We start from the raw sequence: 19,674 nt of genomic DNA on the forward strand, positions 1-19,674 counted from the left end.
GTTGATAAGGTCCCCCCTCAGCCGTCTTTTCCATACTGAAGAGACCCAAATCCCTCAGCCTTTCTTCATAAGAGAGGTGTTTGAGTTCCCCTCATCATCTTGGTAGCCCTTTGCTGTCCCCTCTCCAGCAGTTCCCTGTCCCTCTTGAACCGGGGAGCCCAGAACTGGACACAGTACTCCAGGTGCGGCCTCACCAGGGCAGGGCAGAGGGGGAGGATGACCTCTCTCGACCTGCTGGTAGTTCCTCTTTACATCTTCCTCAAACTCTTGAAAGCTCCGTTTGATAAATGTGGGGTTTTTTCGTGATTTAATCATAGCGTTTTGGATAATGAGTCGACTTGTTCGTTTTTAACACAGTGTTGCGAAAGCGAAAAGTAGTTATAGCTGTACAGTTGCATCATTTCTCTTATCTTTGTTTTCCCACTTAGCCCACACGCTATGTTTTTTTAATAAAACTGCTGCTTCATGCAGCTCATGCACCTGGAAATAACCTTCACCTCCATGTTTATTCCCACCTCAAGGTGCAAAGTAACCTTCTGCTATTTTTTGAGACATCATTAAAGCAGCCTAAGGCACTGGCCCCTCACTAGCGTGGAGTTTATCAAAGAAAACCAGTTGTCCCGCAGGTTGAGAAAATGACTTCCAGTGAGTAACAGGACTATCTTTAAAGCTAGTGCTGGATTTGTCGCTTATCTTTGCATGCTTATGGATGACAAGGTAATGCAGGAACTTCATGGCTCTGAATATATAGTAAGTCATTAGCAGACAAGCGAATGTAAATGCTGTTTCTAAAGCCCATTATGGCTGATGTTCACCAGAACTTTGTGCTCTATTATTCTCTTCCTTTCATGCTTCGTGCCTGCCCTTCCCAATTCCACTCGCTCTGTTTCAGCTTCCCTGATATTTTTTTTTTATTTTTTTTTTTTTTAATTTGGCTTTGGTGTCCCATGTGTAGTAAGATTATGTGTCCGTTTAGTTCAGTTCTGCTGGTATTTTCATATGCTGCAGTCCTCTGGCCTGACTACTTGTCCTTATACTCTAGTTAGCCCGAAGGATATTTCGTTGACCCTTTCTGCTAGCTTCTCAGATCATTTTCTCATCTCCCGTGTCAAACGTGAATATTGAATAGGCTGAACTGATTTTTATCCTGTATTGTAACCCAGTGTATTTATGTTGTAGACAAGAAAATGTAGGCACCCACTTTTAATATATCTGTGTGTGTAAACAACTGCTTGAAGGAAGAGGGTAAATTGTCACATTTTCTGTATTGTCAGCTCTTCATAGTCCATTCATCTTTTAAGTTATTTTGTGACAATCTTTGATTTTTATATGATGTAGCTCTTAGCACCTCAGGTTTCAATCTAAGTAACGCTTGTTAGCCACTTAGTGTTCAAGAAAGGTATAGACTCGATACCCAACTCACCAATGTGCACAGGAACTTAATACGTACCCAGAAGAGTAATTTCTCCGCCTAACATTCGGAGAGAAAAAGCAGCAGATCCGCAAGTTGTTTCCTGATGCATTGTGCAGCCACGGGGTAGCTGGATATATCTAACATTGGATATGTCTAACCTTAAAACTCAAACGTCCGGACCTGCGTTTGCTTGTGACGTTGCAGAAATGCTCATCTAACAGGACTGTTTGAGCCTAGCTACTGATATCCTTAAACTTAACACTTCTTCCTGTTGCATGTTTGTTTGGGTTTTTTTCAGAACAAGAAGAAAACTTTGAGTTTATCATTGTCTCTCTCACTGGCCAGACTTGGCACTTCGAAGCTACCACATACGAAGAAAGAGATGCATGGGTGCAAGCCATAGAGAGTCAGATCTTGGCCAGTTTACAGTCGTGTGAGAGCAGCAAGAACAAGGTATGGCACACGGAGTAATACTGAAAGAAGGAACAGGTGGATGATCATTGAGGTGAAAGCAAAATCCAGAACCCTGAATTTTAAACCTGTGCTCCTGGAGACGCGCATGTCTTACGCGTACGACAGAGCAGCGTTAGAGCTGCATGTGTATCAGTATTTCAAGCCAGCTGGTGCTGTAGCCTGTTTCGCAGTTTATTTTTTACAGCAATTGAATTGATGGAGCTCCTGGATTATCTGTTTTGCCTTCGGTATTGCTCTTAAAATTCCGACTGAAACTTGGGGCTAGGTCATGGACTCTCCCTACTGAGCAGCTGCGTAGTGTAGTCCCTGCTGCAGATTAGGTTTATTTCAGGTGAGTCTGCAGAAAGCCCTTGAGGAAAAGCCTGTCTTGGAGAAGAGTGGAGGCAGACGCAAAAAATACACAGGAGGCAGCGTAGTTACTAGTCAAATCTCTAGTTAAATCTACTGAGCTCCTGCATGGCAAAATTTAACTAAATGTTCAGGTTGGACTAACCGTAAATATGCGGTAGCATTCTGCCGTGATGAAGCAATACAGATCGCAGAAATCAAAATTAAGCTATTGCTTTCGTGTCTGCTTTACAAAGCATATGAACAACATTTTTTAATTCTACTGAATTAATTTTTTATGGTTCTCTGCCTTAACTAATATAACAGAAAGCAAACCCAGGAACAGTTCATCAAAGCCCTTTGGGGGAAGATGAATGTTGTCTAAGAGGCCCAGGCCTTCTACTTTGCAATGCTTTCATATGACAACAGAAGTAATTTGTTCTCTTTTCCTGTCTAAATAAATAAATAAATGATTAAAACCTGAGACTTTTTCAGCTGTTGCTTCTTTTTGGAAGGGCAAGAGAACTTCTGCTTCTTGAGTCTCTGTGTTTGCAGACACTTCACTACTAGAGAGCAAGGTGTCGAGTGGTAGCGGAGGGAGAGAAGCGAGGAGTAATTGTTCAGACCTATAGATCCTTTTAACATTTTGCACCTAACAGATGTCTTTAATGATTTTATAATGCAAGGAGGAGACTCATATTTTGAAATGAATGCTTGCTTCCATTGCCCTGATCTACCAGAGCAGATCAGACACCAGTAATTATCGTCATCATAATATAATTCACTTCCCATTTTGTTTAAAAAATGTATTTATTTCCTTATATATATTTCTGAGAGAAAAGTGACTCCTTATACGGCTTTTTTGGCTTTCATGGATGTATGTTAAGGGAGCTCAATAGAGGAAATTTGTACGCTAACACCTATATAAAAATGCTAATACAAAAGAGGATAAAGAACGGCTGGTAGTATTTACTGTGCAGGACCCACAGAGACGATTGGCCTTTGTGCATATTAAATACTCTTTTGACAGAGAGAATCTGTTGATAAGATCATGTGTGCATGAGGAGCTTTTCGGGTGATATGTTCAACTCAGTTGTTTTTTTGTCTCAAGTATTACTGAGGTCTCAAAACACGTCAGAAGAACTAGCTGGAATAGCAAAGTGTAGTTGGTTGGGCAGGTTTAGTAGATGTCCTACTGATAGATCAGGAGCGCTTATCTCCTCGTGGCCATACTTAAGACCAGATCCTTATCGTGCTTAAGTCAATTCATTGGGAAGAGTCCGTTATTTGGTACAGCTCACAGCTTTCTTAGTTGGGTAGAGCTGAACGACTTGCACATTGTGACAATCTCTCCAGGTCCGAGTAGAGGTCATTGGCAGGTCATCATGGAGAGCCTTCTGGTTAAGTCTGACCTTTTGATGATAAAAAGGTTTCAGGTGCTTTTGCAAACCACCCCTTAGTCTTCATTAGCAAAAGCATAAACATCAATAAAATAAATTGATTTTATAAAATAATATTCTTATCTAATTTATCTTAAGAAGTAAACCTACACTGTGACCACTTTACTTGTGAATAGCAGGGTTCATTTTGAAGCTTGGTTTTCCTCTGCACAAGAGTTACCAAAACACTGGGAGCTCCTGGGCAGGGTGGAGAGAGCCCTGGGAGAAATCCTCACCTGTCAGAAACATGGGAGGAAAGAGGAGTCCCTGCTTGCCTGGCATGGATGTGCAGTACTTGGAGACGCCAAAGGATCACCATTTCTTGAGAGGCAAACCAAGGACTTGGGTCCCTTGATCAAGTTCATTCAACCTTGGTCTGAGCTTTGGGTTTTGTCGTTCGTTCAGCTGACAGTTGTATCATCTAACCCTTTTTATTGGGTTTTTATTTGTTGCTTATGCATTTCTTTAAATCTATGCAGTCCCGTCTGACGAGTCAGAACGAGGCCATGGCCCTTCAGTCCATAAGGAACATCAGAGGCAATTCCCACTGCGTGGACTGTGAAGCACAGAGTAAGTACGGCCGCTTGGCTTCAGAAAGTTGACCTCTTCTCCTTCTTGGCCAAGACTACTTCTTGGCCGAGACTCAGGTGAACGCCCACCATGGGCTTTGTCTTTTTCCGTGTTACGTTCCATATGTTGTTTGAACATTTATTCTTCGTTATGGAGTTTGCTTAATCAGACTTAGGTTAATTCATACTTAATATATGCTGTGAAAGATGCATCCTATTTTTTCCCCTTGTTGTTTCTCATGTTGCTTCAAATGTCAGCATTTCTTTACTTTCCTTTGAAGAAAATGAAGAAGTTTGACATCAGTTATTTCTGTTTTCCTCCCGTTTTGCCTGGAGAGGGCACATTTGCCATGGTAATATTTTCAAAGAGGTAGACCTTGATTGGTGTTTTTTTGGTTTGGTTTTTTTAGGGTTACTTGTCAGAAGAAACCAAAGTCATTGCTCATTATATCGGGATACTAGAAAACTGATTTGGGATTTTTTTTTTTCCTCCTCTTTGTGTTTCTTTCCCTTTTTTTTTATTTTTTTAAAACATATACTTAGTGTTCAGAAAAGTGTTCTCGAGAATACTTTGAGCTGTGGTTCACCTCACTAACCCCGGCTGAGGTCATTATTCTGGTGCTCTTTAGTTCCAGGGGTTTGCAACAAAGCCACAAAAAGGAAGTACTCTTGCTCTAAGCAATTAGTTGTAGAAGCAGAAGGATTGAGAGAACTCGTGCATTTTTATTTCTTTGATATTTGAAAGTCAGAACTTTTCCTGTGATTTTTTTATATGTGCTTAAAATGGAAAAATATTCATTTATTTTTCTTTGGGTATAATTTTTTTTTTTTAAGACTTGCTGTTCAGGATTTTGGCTACTGGTCTAAGCCATTCTAACATACCAGTTAACTTTAAAATGAATGTTCGTTTGGAAGTTCAAGTGCTTTTGCATGACTAATTTGCTATCTGTGTATTTAGCAATCTTCTTCATTCAGTCACCCGCCAAACCAACCTGTCATCCCCTGCCTCCTCCTTGGAAGGCATGAAGGGGAAGGGAAGGCGCATTAAGAGCCATTTAAAATCAAAAAGGTTTTTTTGTACTGTCAAAATGTGCTTCACATGCAGACTGGTTTTAATTGCTTCTTTTGAAAACTGTCAGATATTCGTATTCCGTCCGTAGGAGGTGGATCAAGAGCAAAGGCAGCTGCCCTGTTTGGGATTGGGAGCCCTGGCTGGACTGGGCTTTGAGCCCCAGGACTGGGATGCTGTCAAACCACCTTGTTGACCTGCTGGAGGGACATCCCAAAGAGAGATTTCACAGGGACTTTTCACAGACAGAGAGAAATAATAGAACCATGAATAAATTAAGGTCTTTACGTTCCACTGGCTAGTAATCCAGCAGGTGATAAACCAGGAAAAATGTTGTTTTGGCTGGTATTTTACCATATGCAGCCCAAAGCGTCTCTTATTTGTTACTGTTCTTTCATATTGACCTGGTAGTCATTCAGATTTGATACAGTTCAAGTAAAAGGCATATAACATGCCGTGCTGTATATGAGAAGGATGGAGTCTTCAAGTGACCTAGATGTATATTTAGCTCATTTGAAGTCCTGGCTGCCGTCTGTGAGCAGACTGCCGTGGGAGCATTACTGATTTCTGCTCCAGTCTGTCTGTAGGCCCGTGGGTGGCATTTTCCCAGTCCCTCTGTGGTCACCCAGGCAGAGTGGGAAGGCGCAATCCCTGCAGACAACTTCCCACACCCACCCGTGTCCTTTCAATGGATCCATGATCCGTTCCGGAGCCCACGCCGTCCCTAAGGTGTGTGTTTCTCTCCCCGGTCTTGCACATACCCCAGTATTTATGCAGCCAAGCTAGATGTTTCATCAGGAAAATGATTTTGCAAGAAAGCAGCGCTTTTTTTCTCCCCCTCCATCAGCCAGGTTGTTTTTCATCCAGATTGCTTCATGGGTCAAGCTGGCCACGCGTGCACGGTGCCAGCAGAAGGGATGTGCCAAGAACATGTTGCTGAGAGGGCAGAGTGGGACTGCCCTTTTTGGCAACACTCAGCGCTTCGTTGTGTAGCATTTTGGGGGACAGGGGGGTTGATTTGGGAATCTCAGCTGGAACCTTAATTGTTTGTATTCTTGTAGTTGATTTAAACCTTCTTTGACTCTTCTTGCCATTTGGCCTTCCTAATTTTCAGGCCCCTGTCTTTTCTTTTGAAAAATTTGCTGTATTTCCAAAGCAATGTATCTTAAAATGTAAACATGCACGTGAGGTGAGCCTCAGCCTGCTGCTTTTTCTGCCAGGCTTTGCTTTATTTCCTTCTCTCCCTTTCTGCCTTGCATGGGCAAGTCCTTACCCCCAGAGCGTTTAGCATCACAAACACCAGCACTCCTTTGGAAAGCTTACGTAGTTTGCATCTTCACAAAGCCAGATGTTTGGGAGCAAAGGAATATGAGATGTTGCTGTCCCTCCGCTCTATTCAAAAGCCATCAATCTTCCACTTCAGAAGTCTCATTCTTCCTCTTTCTGGAGCTCTTTGCCTTTTTAGCACTTCATCACAGCACTTTGTTTCACCAGGGGATTTCTGCCTTGTTGTATGTTAATCAGCAGCAGTGGTACCAGCAGCATCTGTGTGCCACCAGCCTTCTGGCCCGTTGGAAGTCTCAGACTTAAGTTTTTAAGTCCTTTTTTTAAGCGTCCCATCGCAGAGCAGTAGACGAGGCTCTTTAGGTGCTGGAGTTTTTGCCTGAGAAGGTCTTATTTCATGTTTCAGATGGAAACTGATGTTGCCTTTTCCCAGAGCGTTGAAGTCCCAGTGCTGACTTCTGTCTGGAGAAGGCACTGAAGATGATGAAATTGCATTAGGCAAACCCAGACAAATTCCTGCCCCCGAAGGATTTTAGCTCTTCCAGTCTCACCCCTTAAAGAGCAGATGAGAGGAGAAATACATGTCACTTTTTCAAGATATCTGGAGAGCATGGAATATCAGGTCTTTTCCGTTGTAGGAGAAAACAGGGAGGGCTTAGAGAGAGAATCTCATCGTGAGTTTTCCAGTCCAGGCGTCTAATAACTGGCTATGGTGCATTTTATATTTGAGAGCCAAACATTGAAGTAAGAGTTTGGGTGGCCCTGAGAAGCCTATCAGACCCATCACAAGATTCAATTTTATGTTCAGAATAGGAAAAAAAAAAACCAAACTTTTAAGGAACAGAAAGGATGTAAACTTTTCTCTCTTTTGCTGCAACTCCTTGCAAGGTGTCTTCACCCCCTGCATCTCCTTCTTTCTCTGGCTTTTCTGCTCCTCCCACTCAGCCCAGCACTGCCTTGCACGTGCTGAACTCATCAGGACTTAGCGTGATTTGCCATGGTTGCCTTTCACCAGCAACCTCACGTCCAAAGCGATGAAGGAGATGGCAAGGAGGGCTTATTCCCCTAAAAGATCTCTTCCAAGAGCTTTCACCTTCAAATGATCGATCTGATGGAGGTGCAAGGCAAAGTGGGGAGGAGGTTATTAGAGAAGGAGAGAGCAAAGCACCTTTAAGAATATGGGCAGTTGAAAATTGTAATCTGGGACTGTTCAGTGATGTTTAAAAGGTCATATTTTGTTTAACAAGTTGTAAGTAAAACACAGAAAGGAAACTAGCTTTATAGCACCTATAGCTGCATTGAATGGGCTTTTTCCTTCTTTTACCATCAAATTTGGGTCTATGCATTATGGAGAAGAGCCTACCACATGCTTGTAAGTATTCTGAGCATCCTCCCATTCAGAATTACTCTTAGCATCAGCAGGAAAAGTGAGCTGATTTTTGATCATCTGAAAAAAAAAAGGAAAAGGAAGAAAAACCAGCTTGAATAGTTCTGGCTTACTAAGCACGTGCGGTTCTTCTCAGTAGAAATCAGTCGTAACGAATTTCAGGCTTGAGATTTAAAAAGCGCTCAACTACATATGAGAAGAGGAAGATGCAGGTAGGAGCAACGAATTGAAATCCGGGCCATCTGTGAGCAACTTGCCTTTATTATCGGTGGGTAGGGACTTCTGTCATATACTGTACCTCCTTTTGAGAACAATTTTTCACGTGCATACACTAAAACAGATGTCATCAGTGGTGTCATGTCAGGTTTTTTCCCAGAATCCATCGAACAATGGCACTTGTCCAAGCTCCTTATTGAGCCTTGTATTGCTCCGCATTATCCAGTGGTTACTAAGTCTATTTTTTTTCACTGGATGTCTATAGTAAGTTCGACACTTGCCTTTCCTAGTTTGCCACCTTCCAACTCAGCCGTGTGTTATCAGACTACTGAATTTTAAAATGCCACCTTGACAAAATTCCATGTAACTTCTTGGTTATCGCTTTGGTGGACACCTTCAATTGCGCCAGCACTGTCAGTTGGAAGTCAGTGAATATTTACAAAATTTATTCAGTTAGGCTTCAAGTTACGCAGAGGTATTTGGTAGGGAGGTCAGATTCTTAACATCGGTTCTGTTAGAATAATTGGGAAAATATTAATCAGTATTTTTGCTCACGCTTCTTTGAGCTCTTTGCACTTCTTATTTTTGTGAAGATGACCCTGGCCTTTGCAGGTCGTGAACAGAGATTTCATTCCAAGGCACAGTTTGCAAATTTTAAATTATTATCTGCCCTGTTTAAGCTTTTACTGACAAATTGGTATTTGGGGATTTTTAGTGAGTTTCAAATATACTACTGGTTCCCCCACTGGCAAGACACTGAAAGTGTCTCACCACTGATGAAGGGGACCTGAAGAAAAATGCAGGAAATGAGTTTGGTATGGTTGTTTTACCAAGGACTTGGAAAGCATGGAAGGAGTTTCATCTCACCTTATTTTTTGGAGATCTGAAATGCTGTATATTCCTAGTATAAGACTTGGTACGGACAAGAACTTTTTAAACAAAAGATGTGTTTTTCTGCTCAAGTGAAATTACGTGGGGGATTTTTCTTGTTGGGGATATTTTTAGATTTCTAACGACCGACTGAAAAATGTCAGTCAGTGCCTTCAGTGAAATGTGGGACTTTGCAATTAATATTATCTGCTTTCCTTTCATATTTTTTGATCAAATGTGACGTGGCAAAGAACTAGGAAACTTTTTGTTTCCGTGTATTTCACCTGCCAAAAATAACTTTCTGGGTTTGGGTTACATAAAGTAGGTATGAATCTCTGGATGAAATCTCCCCGAATAGAAGGGGACACTGGAAAATCATTTTCTGTCGGCTTTAAATTTTATTTAGATTTGAATAAAAATTGCCTGCCCTCTCGATTAATCACCATTTTCCTGCTTGGCTTTCGCAATAGCCTACTAGTTCTTTGGGAGGCCCAGGGTAAGGCGAGAAGAAAAGATCTGACAGCAGGGGGTAGAAAAAAAAGCCACCAAAAATTCCTCCCATATGCCTTTCATTGCATTTGTTAAAATGAGTGTTTGTTGGAAAGAGGGAGACTCATAAAAATCCAGATTTAAAAAACACGGGACAGCGACAAAAAAACGTGAGCATCTTGGGAGATGACTTTGAATTTCCCGGCTTTTGTCAGGTTTGGCACAGCCTTATCGTTTGCAGGGTTATTTGTGTGTGTGTGTGTGTGTCAGTGGAATCCTTCTGGCTCGTACACTAAAACCGGAACTGTTCAGAGTATCGCATTTTCATCTGAGTACTTATCTCCCTGATCTCAGAGATGAAAACATACCCCATAGTGTGTTAGATGTAAAAGCCATATGTAGGTGATGATATAGATGGTTATTAAGGCAGTTGATATAGTTAGCAACAGAGACATTGTATCTAGTCGCCCTTTTTTTTTTTTTCCTCCTTTTTCCCCTGTAATTGGCTATGAGTGGCTCTGCATTCCCAAGGAGGGGCTTTCTCCACTACTTCCTCGTCAGCTGCCTGCCACTGCGGTTATATTTTCTTTGTTTCTTCTTTTCTCTCTAATTCATGTTTTTGTTTTGACTGAAGGTGGAATGATGCGTCTTTTGTGACTCCCCCCTCCACAATATTTTTTTTTTTTTTTTTTTTTAACTCCTTGAGGGTTTCTCAGGAGTGTTAGCATCTCCACGGGGCAAAATTGACCCTTCTGTGAGACCTTCCAACTGCGCTTTTGAACGGGACGCCTGCATTTTTTCCCCCCTGGGGCCCTAATCTTTATCCACAAATATTAACTAGAAAGTTTTGTTAGGTTTTTCGTTGTACTAATTGCTTGTGTCCCTTTTTCTGTAGACCCCGACTGGGCCAGCTTGAATCTGGGAGCCCTCATATGTATCGAATGCTCAGGTATACACCGCAACCTTGGCACACACCTCTCCCGGGTCCGCTCGCTTGACCTGGATGACTGGCCCATAGAGCTCATCAAGGTGATGTCTTCTATCGGGAACGAGCTGGCAAACAGCGTCTGGGAGGAGAGCAGCCAAGGCCACATGAAACCTTCGTCAGACTCCACAAGGTAGGCTTTCCCACTCTGTCTCACCATGGGCGAGCGGGCAAGCAGGATGTGACGCTGCCTGTGGCCAAGGCTGGAAGCTATGAGCACATAAATCTTCATTTTGACGTTGCAGTCAGAGGTGGTAGGGCGTGACAGTGTTTTACAATATGGACTTTTAAAATTCTTCCTTGGAGTAGGCCTTATAAAAATTAATCTATCTATATCTACACTGCATGCCCAGGAAGAAGGTGTGTTAAAGGGGGGGGTGCAGGTGTCGAAAGTTGAGTGACCCCGTTACTTTTTCACTCTTGTGAAGGTTTCCTTAGCAGCTCTACAATTTTTTTAATTTTTTTTTTTTTTGTTCGATTGACTGACCGACAAAACAGCGGGAGATTGAAACCTCCTGCCTGGTTGTTCCTCAATCTGAATTATACTGTAATGTGTCTCTTTGTTTCGGGAAGACACAAAGTTCCTGGCTCTTGGACTATCAGTTGGTGATTCATAATCTGCCTTCAGTAGTTCAGGCTCACCCAGGAATTTGTACCTGGCCGTCAAGTCTTTGGGTTCTCATCAAGGATGTTGAAAGGTCCTGCTCACTGTGGACTTGCTTTTTTTTTTTCTGTGTGATATATCTGAAGGCGTAAGTTGATGGGGGAATGTTTTTCCTGAGAGAACAGTATTTCACCCACCAGTCATCGCTAAGCACAGTGAAAATCTTCATTATGCGATGTGGTGGTCTACCAAAAGCCAAAAGTTTTTTATACTTAATTTACCTGATCAGTGTCAAAGGAGGAAGATGTTCTGAAAATAGAAAATGCAAGTGATAATAGTTATAACTAAGGTGTTGGCTTGCGAGGAGCAGAATGACCTCTGGCAGACTGTATTTCAGCAGGGGAGGTTCAGGCAGCAGAAGAACCTTCTGGACTACCTTGCCCAGCTGGGCCAGTCTTTGAAGTCATCTTCAGAAGTGCGTTATAATTGTCTTAGAGTGAGCTCCAGGGGAGCGGCCGGCATCCGAGCACCGGGTCGGTCCCCAGGCAGCAAACGGCATGGTGAAGCCTTATCTCTCACTGTTTGCCTCCTGCGTATGAGAGGAATCTGAGGGAATTATGTGCTGATTTTGTTTATGCGTGTTTCTGGATCCTGCTTTTCCCAGTACCAGATCAAGTGAAATATAACCTGGGAGCACATACCTGGGCCGCCTCCCTAGGGTGTAGGAGGAGGTTTGTACTCTTGTCTGTAATAAAATCAACTGTTTCTTATTGCATTATTTCGTTAGCACTGAAAAATGAATTTGTGGTGCCACCTTTGGTTCATCTTCGAGAATGAAGCCAGTACATTAATCAGGCTACTTAGATGAATGACTATGCGTATAAAAATGTTCGGGGAGACCTACGCAGAGATTTTGTTCATACGTAAGCTGTATGTCTGCTCTGTAGATGTATATTATTAGACAGCTAACAGAATGATTTCATCGGGTAGATTGAAATCAACTTATTGCTGCCTTTCAGTCATTAGTAATCCAGAGATCTTATATTGTTGCAAGTAACAAATACATGTTGCTCCTTACTACTGAGGTGAGCTGTAGACATACCTCAATACTAAATACTTTTAAAAGGAAAAGGCATGCTCTCAATTGGATTTTTTTTTAAATATTATTTTAATATACATATAATAAAGATATTACAATGAAAAATCTAAAATACGTGTGACTGTGATGAAAAAAGAGCCATCCATTTTAATTAAATTATTCAGGTTTTTATGTTTGGAAGTGAGTTTTACTTCTAGAAAATTAACTTTGTTCTCTTCGTATTTCATGCTCAGAGCTTATTTTAATTCTTCTTTGTTTCTGTGCATCTTTGTGTTTATATTCAGCTGTTGATGTTTGTCAGTGACATAATTGCACTTTTTTTCCTGGAATCTAACATTTTTGAACAAAAGGTATAAAGATTCATGTTTTACATATGCATTTCCATCCATGTGTCTGAGCGCACACTTACGTGATGGAAGAGCTGTTAGAAAAAATAGAATTAAGATTAGGTGAAAACTTTCCCACAAAGAAATTGTAATCTTGGTGTGTTACTCCCGTTTTTTCCATTGTTTGCAGTGGGGACTGAAGGGATATTTTTCACATAAATATCTGAAAGGTCTGCTTTTTTAAAGTGTGTGCCTCCTTTTGTGCTTTACTTTGGTCTCTACTAGGATCATAATCCTTCTGTCCAAGATGTGGCAAGAAATATTTTCAGGTTCTTTAGATATCTCGCTGCTGTTTGAAGTTTTGCATGAGGAATCCTATCAGAAGCAACTACAAAGGACCTGAAATGGGGTTAAACAAACCCCCCTTCTGTTGTTGTTGAGGGACTGAAGGGGGAAGAGGCAAGAAAGAAGCAAGTAGAAAGATGACTGCGGAGCTGAGATTTGGAGTGCTGGTGGAGGAGGGATGGAGGGAGTCCAAGGATATTTGGAGATCAGGGAAGAAAGAATCATTCAGCAAAACTTCTCCTGAAGGGGAAGAGAGCTGGTAGCTTGTGTTGTGGGACTGTCCCTGCTCCAACGGGTCAGTTGGAGTCTGAGAGCTGCTATATGCAGAGGTTTGTGCATTCAGTGTGCTCCTGCTTTAATGAGTTCTCACCAAAACCCCATCAGATGGGAGAGGACAGTACTCCCATGTTTTCCTCCAAGTTTCTCCTGAATTTGTTCATATCCCCGTTCCCTTCTCGCAGCTCGCTCGCAGCTCCACTTACTCCATCTGTCTCGTGTAGCACTGCCATCTTCAGTTCCACTAAATATACTCATTAATTCATCCTCCGTGGCTTTCCACATGTTTGCTCGGACCTTCACGTGGTTCCTGCAAGCGAAGTGTTGGAAACACAAGAACAGATTTCTTAACCATTTCTTAACCAAGCAGCAGTGAAAGACCTTAGACAAATACAGTCTTCTCATGTCTTTCGTTATGATAGGCATGTCTCTTAACTCTTTCGTCTCCCGCAAAGCCCCAAAAGTTGTCAGCACAATTATGGACCTTCCGTTAATAGACTTTTGTAGAGGGGATGAGACATACATGGGTTTCACCATTTCATATTGCATCTTTCTGTTGGAGATGAAGCCATCAGTGGAAACCCATAGGCTTTATGGGGCAAAAAAAAAAGTATTATTGACTGTTCCACAAAGACTGAATCTTGGGTTGGGAGGTTCAAGGAGCATTGACGTGCTGGGCTAAAAGGAGCCTGGAAGTCTTGACATGGCTTCAAAAGGAGTCCCTTCAGCTTGGGAGAAGTCTGCACTGATCACTGAATTACTGCAGTGGCTTCCCATGTGTTTCTGTTGAGTAGAGGGAAGGGTGGAGAGACCCAGGGAGACCCAGCGTTTTGCAGGAGGGATTGCCAAATGGCTGATGCAGGCCATGGCATAATTAAGGAGTCTTACTTGGGAAAACGTCACCAATCTTTATAAGAATAGAGCCAATCCAGGCTGTGAGTACAGCTCCCATTTTTAATTTTATACATTCAAAAATAAGTTGAACTGATACCACGCTTAAGCCACATCAAACATACCATACTGCCCTTTCCTAGTCCACTCAGATTCTCTTAAAAACTCTTTCTCCGAGAAACTCATGGGGAAAGATAAACCTGAAAACATATTTTGAGGGTCAGAAAGGCTCTCAGATTGGCGGGTGTGAACTCAAAGCCTGAGGGTTTTGTAGCAAAAGGCATTACTCCTGTTGCTTTTGTCAAGGATCTATTGCCCAGGTATGTCCTCTAACGTTAACACATGCCAAGTCTCATCAAGTCTGAGAAGCTGCTTATAAAATAAGCAGATCTCCAGGTCATCCGGCGCCTCTGGATCAAAGGCAATACCTTGGATGGCCTCTAGCATGAAACTGGAAGGCAGCGCAAGCTATGGGAGCACAGGTGCAATGGGATCCCTGAGGAAGCGGCGTAGAGCAAAGCGGTGGTGTGAGGCAAAGTTCAGGCTGAGGGTGTTGGTGTGATTACGGGGAGGAAAGAGGAATAAACACAAGCTCCCGGTGAGCACAAAAAGTTGGCGAAGCGGCAGAAAACCCAAGTGTGGGCGAATACGCGCATGTGGAAAGGAAGGGAGACCAGCTGGCCTCTGAACGGTGGTGTCTGTGGGTCCATGATTAGGTCAGCTTTGGAAGGCTGGTAATTGGTTCCAGCAATTACCAGCAGCCCTGAGAACCGCCGCTCAAACTTCGGGAGCCCTGTGACAAATTGAAGCTGATTGCTGGTGAAGGAGTATCGACTTCCCATTTCTAAACAGGGGGATCATTAGTCAAGAAAAGCATCTTTTAATTACTCACAGTAAGGAAAAAAAAAAGGGGGGGGGAAGGAAAAAGATCTTTCAGTATGGATCCTGCAACAACTGCCGTTTTTTTTTTTTTCCAAGTGCATTCAGTATTAAATTTATTGTCTTGGAGGGGAGGCATTGAGTGGGGAGAGTTTGCCTGAGGTCCCTCCTTCAGTAATGCGGGTTTAATTTGGAGTGAGAAGTCAAATTAGAGTAAATCAATGTTGCGACAATTAACTGGGTCTGGGGATGAGATCAGGATTTTCCCTTCTAATTGCTATTGATACTACTTAAGCACACTCTTAAAACATTGATTCGGAGTGGTGCGACACAGGAGTAGCCTGGTGGGGCAGGAGCAGAACCGCTCCATGGAGGAATGTCAGAGATGCGGTGAAACCAGCTTGGGAAGTCTGCGCCATGTTTTGCCTGGGCCTTTTGCACTGGTACTTAGACTTAACAGATCTTCAGCTTTCTTCTGGACACACCTCACGTGTTTTGCATTCTCCACATACTACTCTTGCCCACGTGGCTTCTGGTTTGCAGACTTGCTTGCCACCATCGACTTCCTAAGACGTTGTTGGCCTTTTCCAAATGAGATGAGCTGCCACTATCCCTCTGCCCATTCCAGGAGGTGATTATCTGCTCCTTGGCCCTCACCCTCTTTCTCTGAGCTCCCAAGGTCTCCACCTCTGTCTCGCTGGGAGTGCTGGGATGGATGTGCCAGCAACAAGACTGCCTCCACCAGCTGGAAGCGTATGGCCAAGAGAAGGGAGGGCAGCATCATATCCAGGCACCATCCCAGCCATGTTTTTTGTTCTGCTCAAGTGATGCTGAATATTTGCATTAGCTATGTGCAAACCTTAAAGTTACCTTAACCTTAAAAACATTAAAAGGCGTCATTTTGGCGCCTTTTTGAGAATATTCATAAATAGGAAGAACCTCCAACTCCATTAAAAGTGTATTTTTAAAGCGAGGGATGAGTGGTTAGTAGAAGCTCAGGCGTAGTTTTAAGCTCTGCCAAGGCATCCCCAAGCAGCAGCTCTTTAAGTGGAGCTTGGAGGTTGGAGCATCCACTGCAGTTGTGCTCGGGTAGTCCGTTTGCAAAGCAGTCCCCCTGTTTATTCTGGTTACCAAAGATTATAAGAAAATAGAGAGGTTCTTCGCGCTGTCTGAGAAGTCTGGAGTTGGGAGCCGGCGGTGTTGGGAATTGACTTTCACCTTACGATGTAAGATCCAGTTTGATCCCTCGCTCACTAATGAACTGAATTTAATGGTGTCAGAAAAAACATTATGCAGCTCGACTATATTTAGCAGACACTTACAATCCAAAGCTGAAGCCTGGCGTGCCATTTCCAGGCTAGCGTCCACTTATGCTGAAAAATATTAAACCATACCTTCTTTTTTTTTTTGGGGTAAAAATAATTATTCCTTCATTATGGACAGCACAGATAAAGGGAAAGCCCAGGGAAACAGAGTAGTTAAGATCCCGGTATCGTATCCTGAATCTTGTAAGGATGCTCCATTTCATCTCTCTCTCATTTCTCGTTCCTTTTGGCCATCGGATTGCTGTTATAGTCCTGTTGGTCTCCGATTCCTGGCATAAGGCCGCGGCGTTACAAATGGGGCCTGGGGGAACATCGGGACCTCTCTATCCGCAATTGTCAGGTCTGGTTTCTTAGCAGTTCTTGGCCTGATGAGGTCAGTGTTTTGTGCCTTTTCAGTGCTCCTCCGTGCTTGACACCTTTCCTATTTCAGGGGTGGGGGAAGGGTGTTTTTAAAAATAAATAATAATAAAAAAAAAAAAAAAAAAAAAGATTTTATTGTGAAGGGATGACCAGAACCCATCTGCAGTTGGGTGGCATCTGCTCCCCACATGTCACTTCCCTCATTAACAAGCAATTGAATTAATTAAATGCTACTCAGAACACGCATAACAAGCTACCGGCAGTGTCCAAATTAGCACTGATAATCAAGGATGATTTCCTTTATTATCCTGCTAAGTGGTGTGCAGGCTCTGATCTCCCTGTCTGCCCTCATCTATTTACATACCCCCAGCTTCTGCCTTTAGAAGCCGAGGTTATCTTACCTAGTTAATTTGCCACGATCACCAAGCATGGCGGATTGATATTCCTGCCTCTGCTGAAGCAAACCCCCCCCTTTTCTCCCCCTTTCCTTCCTCCCCGAGCCTGGTCCTTTGTATCTCAAGCTCACTGATAAATTAAAAGCCACCCCTGTGGTCTCTCAAGTGAGTAATAGAGGCAGAAATTTCATTTTGCAACTGGCTGATTTAATGATCCAAAGGGTAATTAATGGCCTGATTATCTTAATGTTAAATATGTCCGGCAGCAATTACTGTGACCTCCCGCTTGTCAAGGTCCAGGCTATGCTCTTCTTTCAATTAAGTTCTCTGGGGCTTAATGGTATGAATAAACTCCTCTGATTCTATCATTCCGGACTCTGAGATTTAAGCGAGCTAGGGGCTCGTTTGGAGTTTTAATCAGCCCGTCTTCTACTTGAGCGATCAGAGTTAACAATTATAACAAGGACAGTTTAACTTTCTTTCTCCCCCCCCCTCCCCGCTTCTACTTCTTTATATTTTTATTATTTTTTTTAAGCGCTCGGAGGGAATTTTGTTGGCTGCAGCGGCAGCTTTGCTGGGCTAGTCTCTCCCGATATAAATTATCATGTGAATGCCGCTGTTTTTCCATTTGACAGGCTTAATTAATTGGCAGGAGCGCCCGAAAATGACAGTGCCACTAATTGCAACTCCAAGTCCATTTCTGTCATTGCGGCACGCTTGTCAGCGGGCATGCCCCGCTCCTCGCCGCGGCCGGAGTTTGTTGACGTTTTCCATTTTGGTTTTCACATCTCGTCGGGGAACGTGATGGGATGTGATAGCCCAAGATGTGCCTTTGGGTTTTCCAGGCATGCAGTTTGTGTGCAAGAATGACATTTACTGCCAATAAAGTTTAGACAGCTGGGCTTCTGCCGAACCAACAGCTGCTGGGGGACTTAAGATTTGACTTAAGATCTTTCAGCAAGTCCTGTGAACAGGGGAGACTTTGGGAAGGAATTCATTAAAAGGAGAGGGGGGAAAAAAACCCACAACCACCAACAAACCCTCAGAGTCGTAACTCACTCTCAGTCTTTCTGGTGGCTGATCTACCCTGAGCAGCACATCTCCCTGTGAGCTGGAGTTATATTAGCTCTGTTTTGGACAGCAGATATTTCATAAAGATAATGAGGGAAATGTATAAATTATTAGTTACAACAGTATTGCGTGTGGAAACACACACGTAAATAAAAAGACTGATTCATTGCTGCCAGTAAACTAAAACCTTTCCCCGTACAGCTGTAGAAATGAACCGATTCTGACATGCGAGATTGCATGGTTTCAGATTAGAGTAATTGTAATTGTTTTAAAATTAAATCTTAAAAATAAAAAAAAATAAAATTTGTCACTTACCAGTAGCTTCCAGGAAATGCATCTAATAAGAATAACTAAGTGAGGCAAATGCAATGGCAGCTTGGGTGACGGCTGGTCAGATTTCACCATTTGGAGGCCTCAGAAGCTCAAATGAAATACTCCAAAGATGAAGGTTAGTAGTAGGAGTATGACGTAGTTTATTGTCCCTGTAGCTGCTTGGCAGACCTTGTCATCCAGGAGCTGATCCAGTAAAACACTGGTGGCATGGGAGATGCCTGGATGATTAAAAATAAAAACAAAAAAACAAACAACAACAAAATAAACCCCCCTCAAGACCGGTTGTCCAAGTTAATGAGCGCTTTAGATAAAATGCTTCCTGGTTCAATTGCACGTTTCTTTTGTGCAAATCTGTGATAAAAACTCAACCACTTTGTAAACAGAAGCCTAGTTTGCAGTTGTTATTATTATTGTTATTGTTATTCTCCTCATTGCCTGGGAAAGAGGAAACCTGCAAAGGAGAAGTGTTTCTGTCTCCTGCCATGCATTAGAGCTTTTGTTAAAAAGCAGAGGTATAAAAACCACAGTGGTTGGATGTTTTTATTTTTAATCTAAATAGCATAGGTACACCTTTTATTAAATCTTCTGAATATTTAATTTGTATATGCGTATAGACGTGACACATTGCTCTCTGCGTTCGTACCTTCCATGGAACAAACACACGCTATGTGGGCACTGCGACGTAGTATGTTATGGACCCGTATAGCCCGTGGTCAGCGGCGATTTCCAGTTACACTCGGTTTCCAGTATGTCCTTTTCATCTTGTTTACCACCTACAATCTGGAGAGTTCGCCCAAATATTGCTGGTGTCATCTATAGAGTTTTTGGAGAGAAGAGCCAACGAAATTCTCATTGCTTTTGTCTTTTTTCTCATTTTTCCTGATGTCTCTCACATGTCAGATATACACCCATTTGTTGTTTGTCCTTTGAAAAACGTTTTTGAAGAGGAGAGAGGAGAGCAGCATGTTTTGGCCTTGTTTCGATACCTGCTACCTAAGATACCTCCTCGCTAAGACGCTAAGATCCTTCCTCAAACCCAGATTTTATGGGTATGGGGACAATACAAAAATGAAGATCAGAGTAGTGGGCTGGAGGCAATGGTCAAGCTTTGAATACTGAACTAAAGATAGAAAGAGGGGAAGGGCCTTCAAGGGGCCTTGAAATAGAAGACAAAGAAAGAGGAAGACAACAGTCCATATTTTATCAGCTTACAAGTCTTGAGACATTTGGTGTTTTTACCCTGTAAC

The 19,674-nt window shown here is 42.6% G+C and overlaps 1 protein-coding gene across 18 annotated transcripts in view; it reads left to right on the plus strand.

The window, feature by feature from the left end:
* AGAP1 (ArfGAP with GTPase domain, ankyrin repeat and PH domain 1) overlaps positions 1-19,674 on the plus strand; it is a 385,263-nt gene that overhangs the window by 334,728 nt on the left and 30,861 nt on the right. For all 18 annotated transcript variants that reach the window (XM_074595890.1, XM_074595893.1, XM_074595895.1 and 15 more), the window contains 3 exons: positions 1,713-1,867; positions 4,134-4,224; positions 10,434-10,656. In XM_074595890.1, coding sequence (XP_074451991.1) covers positions 1,713-1,867; positions 4,134-4,224; positions 10,434-10,656 — 469 coding nt within the window. The remainder of the gene's footprint in view (positions 1-1,712; positions 1,868-4,133; positions 4,225-10,433; positions 10,657-19,674) is intronic.

Source organism: Larus michahellis, chromosome 7 (assembly GCF_964199755.1).
Source record: "Larus michahellis chromosome 7, bLarMic1.1, whole genome shotgun sequence".
Taxonomy (NCBI): Eukaryota; Metazoa; Chordata; class Aves; order Charadriiformes; family Laridae; genus Larus; species Larus michahellis.